The 8,270-nt window shown below is 42.8% G+C and overlaps 1 protein-coding gene and 1 long non-coding RNA gene across 2 annotated transcripts in view; both read right to left on the bottom strand.

Annotated features, from left to right (window-relative positions):
* Positions 1-1,935, bottom strand: part of SNX12 (sorting nexin 12) — a 10,070-nt gene extending 8,135 nt beyond the window's left edge. The window contains exon 1 of the mRNA XM_017516767.1: positions 1,521-1,935. Coding sequence (XP_017372256.1) covers positions 1,521-1,685 — 165 coding nt within the window. The 5' untranslated portion in view covers positions 1,686-1,935. The remainder of the gene's footprint in view (positions 1-1,520) is intronic.
* LOC119469217 lies at positions 7-1,504 on the bottom strand. The gene is made up of 3 exons (XR_005198032.1): positions 1,400-1,504; positions 387-453; positions 7-292 (listed from the first exon to the last, which is right to left on the bottom strand). It is a non-coding gene; the product is annotated as an uncharacterized LOC119469217 (long non-coding RNA).
* Positions 1,936-8,270: the final 6,335 nt, after the last annotated feature.

Here is an 8,270-nt window from a genome sequence, read left to right as displayed (position 1 = left end):
CTGGAGTAAAGAGCGATTTCATTCAGTATCCCTAAGACTCTCGGGTAATGCATCAAATGTCTCCAAAACCCCACAGCAGAGAGCCCTTATGCTGAACTAGTTGTGCCCAGGCTCCCTCAGGTAATTAAGTTCTCCAGCACTGACTGTTTCCTGCTTTTATCATATTCTGAAGGACCTAAATTCCATTCTTCCCCAAAGAGATGATTGAAAATAGTTCTTATATAGACAAGTGTTTCTCATGTTTTGCTATTCACTTTTCTTTCTTCAGTTTGGACTTTGCCAAACTTGGAATCTGGAAATCACCATTTCTCAATAAGATTTCAAAGTCCAGGTAGGAGACCACAATTTCTCATTCAATTCACTCATTCAACAATGAAAGCACATACACTCTTTTAGTTCTTCAGTGCAGTTTGAGCAGGATGCTGTCCATAGAGAATATTCTGGCCTTCTCATCTGAGAATAACACAAGGAAAACTAGAAAATGATTCTCAAACTGTTTTGCCTATAGCCACTTCAAGTGGACAAAAGAACCTGCAAACCAAGTACTCTATCTGCACATTCCATCCTTGCATTATGGGCTAAGCACTAGAGAGTAAAGTCCTCTGTCATGCAGGCTGGAAGAAGCCACACCTGGGCAGTTCTGAAATGTCATGTATCAAAGTAACTACAGACCAGGGTCAGAATCCAAAAGGGTAATCTAGGACACAAAAGGCAAAAAGCCATTCATATACAAAGTACCTAAATGAGAGCCAATAAATATTGAAATAAACATTCTGGATACTTCAAATCTAAAGGATCAACATAGAATGAAAGCAGTGACTGACAAGGCACCAATCCCAGAGCAAGGCCAGGTTTCAAGGTGAGACAGCACGTAGTACCTGCGAAAACTTAAGCATAAAACATTTCTCTCCTTCAGATGCTAATTCGCACAAGTTAGGGAAGCGCTCAGTCTCAAGGAGACTTCCTTTCTTATTTCTGCTCCCACAAGCCCACTGGCTGCCTTTTCTGCAATCTACCTTCCCTTTAATTCAAGGCTTTGCTTAACTCCATCATCCCAGGGAGATCTCATTAGGAAGCAGCCGGCCTTCCAGCCCACCCTCTTCAGACTTCCCACAACCTAGTTTAGGTAGGGAGCTCAGCGATATATCCCCTTGGCTTTCCATCCCCCAGCCCTCTTCCATCCTCCCTCCCTTCCTTCTGTCGCTATAGCCGTGATTCCTATCTCCTTGAATTCCTCGCTCTAATCTTCTTCCATCCACCCCACCCTATCCAGCCATGCTTCACTTCCTCATGGGTAGTTTTCCTGCACCCCCGTCCGATGTCTCCCTCAGGAGTTTTCTGCATCCTCCGGCCACAACTGAATCTGCAGACCTCGTTCCAAGTCTATTAAGCCCCTAACCCCCAAATGACCCCTCAGGCGTCTTCCCCGCCGTTAGTCGTCCCCGCGATAGCCTCCCTCCCCTCCTCCCGCCAGCGCCGCCCGGTCCTCCCTCAGCAGTCTCCCTCACCCCGTGACTCACCCGCATGCGAACCTCATAGGTGGTGAAGCGCGCGCGGCCCACGCCCACCGTCTGAGGATTAAAGATGTCGATCTCCAGGAAGTTACTTGGCGGCCCGTAAGCGTCGGTCAGGTCCTGCGGCTTCGAGTTAAGGCGCCGGGTGTCAGCGACTGCCGTGTCCGACATCTTTCCGAAGGAGAGCCTGGGACCGGGGAAGGGGGGTGGGGGACAGAGGCCTGAGGCAGGAGCGCGCACGGCCCCTCCCGCTTGCAAAATAACCAGCCAACCTACAGGCGGCGGCGTCGCGCCCGCGCGCCCACGCACGCACGCACGCGCGCACGCGCACGCCGCTCGGGCCCGGGCCCTGCGCCCTGAATAGCGGCGGTGCTGAGTGCAGCGCGCCCTGAAGAGGGGAGGCCATATTCAGGCTTCCGGGTGATGTTTGTGGCCACCCGGGAACCTGCATCCCCAATACGCAGTACCCAATACCCTGCTTAGCTCCACAGGCTGGTTCTGCCAATCGCGGCTTCTCAACCCAAGAAATTGTCTCATACAGTGTATTAATCAACAGTGGGCACTGCCCCTCGAGCGAGGATCCTACAGTGATAGGCCGAAGCCCCGTGACCTGAATAAGTACTGGTTTTCCGCGAAAATAGAAGGGTGGTCTCTGGAGGGTGGGGGTCCAACAATAGTACCCAGAACGTAGCTGTGCCACATGTGCCACTGATGGTTTCAGTTCCTGCCACACGCAGTGGAGCACTCATCATGACGTAGTGCCAGGAAAGCAGCAAGCAACTAGGATGGAGTAAAGAAAGATATTTCTCTCACACTTTTCAGGAAAATTGGGCATATCTTACTCCTTCACTTGTTGTCACATAAAAGCTAACTCCAGGTGTACTCAATGTTACTATTCTCAGCAAATTGAGGGCACTTATGTCATATCTTCTATTTCTCCTCGCAGAACTTAATACTTGGCACTGCCCTGAAGTTGCCTGCAACCCATAATGGAGATAGAATAAATGTTTACGTGAGAATATAGAAATATTAATATTTATATTACTAATTTACACATGAGCCACAAAAAGGGTAGACTGGGTGGTGATTTCAGGTCATCCTTTCTCCACCTTCCTTTCCCCTGCCGCCTTCTGCTCAAAAAATATTTCCCATATCACTGATGCCTGAAATTCTTTCAACAGAGTATAGGGCCCTACAATTTCACAATTGTTATTTAATTCAATTTAACCAATATCCACTAAGCAACTACTTACGTGCCAAGCACCATGCTACACACTAAAGTCCTGGAGTTTAGAGAGTCCCTGCCCTCAAGGAGTTAACATTCTAGCAAGGGAGACAAGTAAACAAAACTAATATAATGTGACAAATACAAAATAAGTAAATGTTCAAAGCAGCACATAGGAAATGTAAAATTGGAAAAATTAGGGTGGGCTCCCCTGGAGGAGGAAACATCTGAGTTAAAAAACATGAAAAGACATAAAGGACAAATAGTGGAAATGGGGAAAGGTAATTTCTGGAATAAGAAATGGCATATGCAGACCGGGCACGTTGAGTCAGCACCTGTAATCACAGCACTTTGGGAGACTGAGGCGGGTGGATCACTTGAGGTCAGGAGTTCGAAACCGAGGTCAGGAGTTCGAAACCAGCCTGGCCAAAGCGGTGAAACCCCGTCTCTATTTTTTTAAAAAAAAGAATTCAGTTTAGATAAATATGGGGTGTCTGTAGAACATCTAGGTGGAGATGTCCAGCAAGTAGCTGGAAATACTGGCCTGGAGCTCGAGGGCGAGGTCAGGGTTAAAGAGATAGAGATACGAGAGTCATCAGCATACTATGTAGAAAGAAAAACATGAATAGGCAAGGACAGAAGATTTAAAAGTTGGTGAGGGCATGCAGTTTTGGTAGGAATGTGAATCGGTACAATCTTTCTGGGAAATAGATTGGCAGTATGTATATTTTTTTAAAAACTTCGACTTGAAGAAACTTGTAATACTGGTTGTCCCTGGAGAGCAGAACTGGAGAAAAGGAGTCACAGACGGCAGAGAGTTGTTTTTCATTAACTGTGTTTAAGTATAATGCCTTTGTATTTTTTTATTTTTAATGTTATTTACCAAAATTTTTGACTCAAAAATTTTACTTCCAATAATTAATCCTCCGAAAATAATCAGATAATCACACAAAGATACCAGTGTAAGGATCTTGTTTTTAGGAGCAAATAATTATTCCTTTTCTCCAATATTTTTGTAGTCATTTTTTTTCTAATTTGCGAATTTGTTTATATAACAACTCTTATAAAGGGGCAGTGGATTTTATATTTTATAAGGCTTTTTATCTTAGTCAATTCCATCATAAATTTCACTCTCTTGTGTAAATGGCCTATTTTACAGTTCCCCATCTATTCATTTAAAATAATGTCCTATGCTTGTTGATACAGAATGCTGTCCGTGAAAAAGTGAAAAAAGCTGGTAAAAATATTGTAGTATGATATCACTTGTATTAATGTATATGATATATATATAATAATAATTTTTAAAGTCTGGGAAGACATACACCAAAATGTTAGCAATGGTTACCTCTGTGTGATGGGGTTTCAGTTGGATTTTATATTTTTATAATTTTCTAAAGGATCTGATTTTTTTAACAGTAAACTTACATTTCTTTTTTAATCAGAAAAAGTAAAACTATTTCCACTTGGGAAAAAACATTAAAGGGCAGGCACAGAAAGAAAAGCTTGTGGGCCGGGTGCGGTGGCTCTCACCTGTAATCTCAGCACTTTGGGAGGCCAAGGCGTGTGGATTGCCTGAGCTCAGGAGTTCGTGACCAGCCTGGGCAACACAGTGAAACCCCGTCTCTACTCAAATACAAAAAATTAGCCGGGTGTGGCGGCGTGTACCTGTAGTCCCAGCTACTCAGGAGTCTGAGGCAGGAGAATTGCTTGAACCCAAGAGGCGGAGGTTACAGTGATCAAAATCGCACCATTGCATTCCAGCCTGGGTGAGAGAGCAAGGCTCCATCTCCAAAAAAAAAAAAAAAGGAAAAGCTTGTGAAGATTAGGAAGGAGTGCTCAGAGAGGTAGGAAGAGAGCTAGAAGACAATAATGATCTGAAGGCAATGAATAAAAATGTTTCTAAAAGAGCAAATAGGTGGTTAATAGTGTTTAACACAGTAGAAAGGTCAAATAAGATAAGCCTTGAGAAATGTCCACTAGATTTAACAATTACTTAAATGAGAACAGTTTCAGTAGCGCCCTGGGAGTAGTGAATTGAGAATTGCATCAGAGGTGAAGAAGTGGAAACATTTAGTAGAGATTTTTTTGAGAAACTTGCCTAAGAAAGATATGTTGTAGCTAGAGAGCAATGCATAGTCAAAGTAGGATTTGTTTTTTAGGGTAGAAGAGATAATAAATATGTTTAGTGCTAGAGGGACCAATTCCATAGAAAGTGAAAAGTTGAATATATAGGTAAGTGACGATGAAATAAGGCTTAAAATCAAATAGCCCTAGGATAATTGTGCAAATTAAATTCACAATGAAGTGTAAATAAATGATAAGTGGTCTTTGAGATAAAATGTTGATAGGGTGAAAAGAGGAGAGTAGAGGGTACTGGGCTAAATAAGTCCTTTGCCTTAATAAGGCAATAACAGCTGTTAATAGCTGGCTCCCAAACACACACACACACACACACACACACACACACACACACACACACACGCCACCCTTTTTATTTTTCATGGCTGGCACAGAGGTTCAGAGTTACTAAGTGATATTGGGTGATGCACAATTATCCTCTGTATCTCAATTGTCACACACACACACACAGTAGCTGAGTCAAATCTCTTGACATTAGAACTTGATGTACACTTTACTGCGTTTCCTTGGCCACATTGATTTTTTGCCAAAAAGAGTCAAGAATGGGAGTGTTGAGAAATGGAGATTTAGGACCTTTAAATTGTATGGAATCTCATTAGTTCATCATCCTGCCCACAGGCGATACTGCACCTTAATCAAACAGACACCTATTCATCTTCCTGCCCGTACATTTTTCTCAAAGGACATTTCACAATCTCCGACTCAGTTTTATGCAACCATACTGACAAGAACTTCTTTCGATTCTCTCTTCAGGCTGTCCCAAGGAAATGGCGAATCAAAAGCTCCTATAATTTGGGGTGTTTGTGTTCCTGGAAGCAGGAGGCTGGAACTGCAGGGAGTGGAGGAAAGCGGAGGGTCTGGTTGTAAAAACAGGTAGTAGAGTGGTGAAAACAAAAGCAACGCTCAGATCCATACAATCTGTATTCCAGGGGATCTGGATTCAGAGCTTAACTGCCTTTCTGTGGAGCACCCTATTCCTTTCCACACACACTCATCCAGCTGCCTATTAACATTAGTGACTTGTCCCCTTCTTGAACATTCATTTAACCCTAATTTCACTTGAGGCCTCCCTGGGGATAGTCTACTTTAAACTAAATCCCTTCTGAAAGTTGTCAGTTGTCTCCCTATGTTGATGAAGTGGCCTTTAAATACTCAACTTGCCTACTTAAGTTGGTGATTGTGTTTATTTCACAAAAGTATCTCTAAGCTGCCTAGGGGTGAGGGCAATCTGGGAAAAAGTGACGCAGCCTAAGTGTGTCTATGCATGTTAATAGGGTTGCTAAAGACCTAACCTATCAGCTGACCAGAGTCTGACCTCCAGCTTCCACAGAGGTGTTCATTCATTATGTACTTAGTTACCTAGAGACAAAAAGACCTGGAAAGACATTAACGTTAAATTAGCCAGCCTTCTTCCCTTAATAAAAGCTAATATTTATTGAACACTTACTATGTGCCAGGCACTATTTTAAGTGCTTTATATATTTTAACTCAGTCCTCAAAATAATCCTATTATATCGGTGCTATTTTTATGTCTGTAGTGTACTGATGAGGCATAGACAGATTAAGCAACTTGCCCAAAATCACACAGCTAATAAGTGATAAAATCAGGATTTGAACTCAGACAGTCTGGGTTTTGAGCTTAGGCTTTTAACATTCCTCTCAGAGGAGAATATTTTAGCCCTGCATGTCACCATAAAGGCGGGGGCGGGGGGGGGAATATTTTTAAAAGGAAAAAGGAAGAAAAAAACAAAAAACATGATTATGTGGGAGGGAGGTAGAATGACACTAACAAATGCTGATATAAGCTGCATACTCCTGCCTAGATCTTGTTCTTCATCTGTTTGGTCTTCAGCCTGATGCTTTATGTGTTGGATTATATTTAACTATGAGAACTTCAAGCCTATTTAATTTCTGCCCATCCTTCAAAGCCTAGTGCAGCTCCCATCTCCTCCATAAAGCCTCCATATCCACCGAGTCTACAGTAACCTGTACTTTAAAAAAATTGTGTTTACACTTATTTTCTGTAGTGTTCATTTGGCTCTGGCTCACATTCTTAGTTAGCCTCCTGTGCATATATGTCTCATCTTACAACCACATTGTAAACTCCCTAAGGGAGGGTCTAAAACATATTTTTCTTGCATCTTGCATCCCTATAATTTCTAGCGTGGTGTTTTATAATAATAGGCACTCAGTAAATATTCCTTGGTTGACTGATTGGTTGAAAAAGGTAGGAGACTGCATCAAATCTCGGTTACCCTCCACATCATTTAGTGAAGAACTGTGTACTCAATAAACATGAATAATATTACAAAACCATTCAAAAAGCCTTTATGGAGTTTCTATAGTGTGCAGAGAATGGTGCTATGGGATTATGAATGAAATAAAAGCTTCTACCTTTAAAGAGCTTGGTTTGGTTCTCTTCTTCATAAAGTCTTCTCATACTACTTCAGTGCATGTTATCTCCTTTCTGCGAATTTCTGCAGCATTCAAAGTCAAGACCAGTTATCACTCAATTGGTTTGTCTCCCTCGGTTCAATTGTGAGCCCCTTGAAGGAAATGGACAGCGCTGTGCTGGGAACATAACAGAATCACAGAACTGGAAAGGACTTTACAGCTTTCCCTATCAGCAAACTTCCTACCCAATGCAAGAATCCCTTTTGCAACACCCCTAATGCAGCTCTTATTTAACTCTATGCTTCCAGTATCAGGAGTTAACTGAAATAGGAATCACAGGAGGAAGAGTGGGTTCAGAGGCAAGATGATGAGTTGGATTTTGACTATTTGCAATTTAATGTGATTGTTAGATAATCAAGCGAGACAAACAGCTGAAATTCAAGTCTCGACCTCAGGAGAGAGGTCAGGGCTGAAGAGAGATTTGAGAGTCTTGGACACGAAAGTGGTAGTTGAAATTCTAAGATCAAGTAAGACTGCCAAGGACAAGAAAAGAAAAGTCTTGGACAAGTAAGACTGCCAAGGACAAAGTCTCTGAGAATTCCCCTGCTTGGAAATTGAGAGGAAAAATCAATGAGATGGGAGAAGACCTGGAAGGCAAAGGAAAAATTTTAAGGAGAGACTGGTCACCAGAGTTAATGGGGAATGACGCAATGAAGTCAAAGAGGATGAGATTGAGAAAAAGTTATTTCATCTGTTGATTAAGAAGCCAGACTTGGCAGGCGCAGTGCCTCACGCCTGTAATCCCAGCAGTTTGGGAGGCCGAGGTGGGCAGATCACCTGGGGTCAGGAGTTCGAGACCAGCCTGGCCAACATGGAGAAACCCTGTCTCTACTAAAACTATAAAAATTAGCCAGGCATGGTGGCAGGCGCCTATAATCCCAGCTACTTAGCTTGAACCCGGGGAAGCGGAGGTTGCAGTAAGCCAAGATCGCACCACT

The sequence above is a fragment of the Cebus imitator genome, unplaced genomic scaffold (assembly GCF_001604975.1).
Source record: "Cebus imitator isolate Cc_AM_T3 unplaced genomic scaffold, Cebus_imitator-1.0 Scaffold602, whole genome shotgun sequence".
Taxonomy (NCBI): Eukaryota; Metazoa; Chordata; class Mammalia; order Primates; family Cebidae; genus Cebus; species Cebus imitator.
This window is presented reverse-complemented; position numbering and strand designations above follow the sequence as displayed.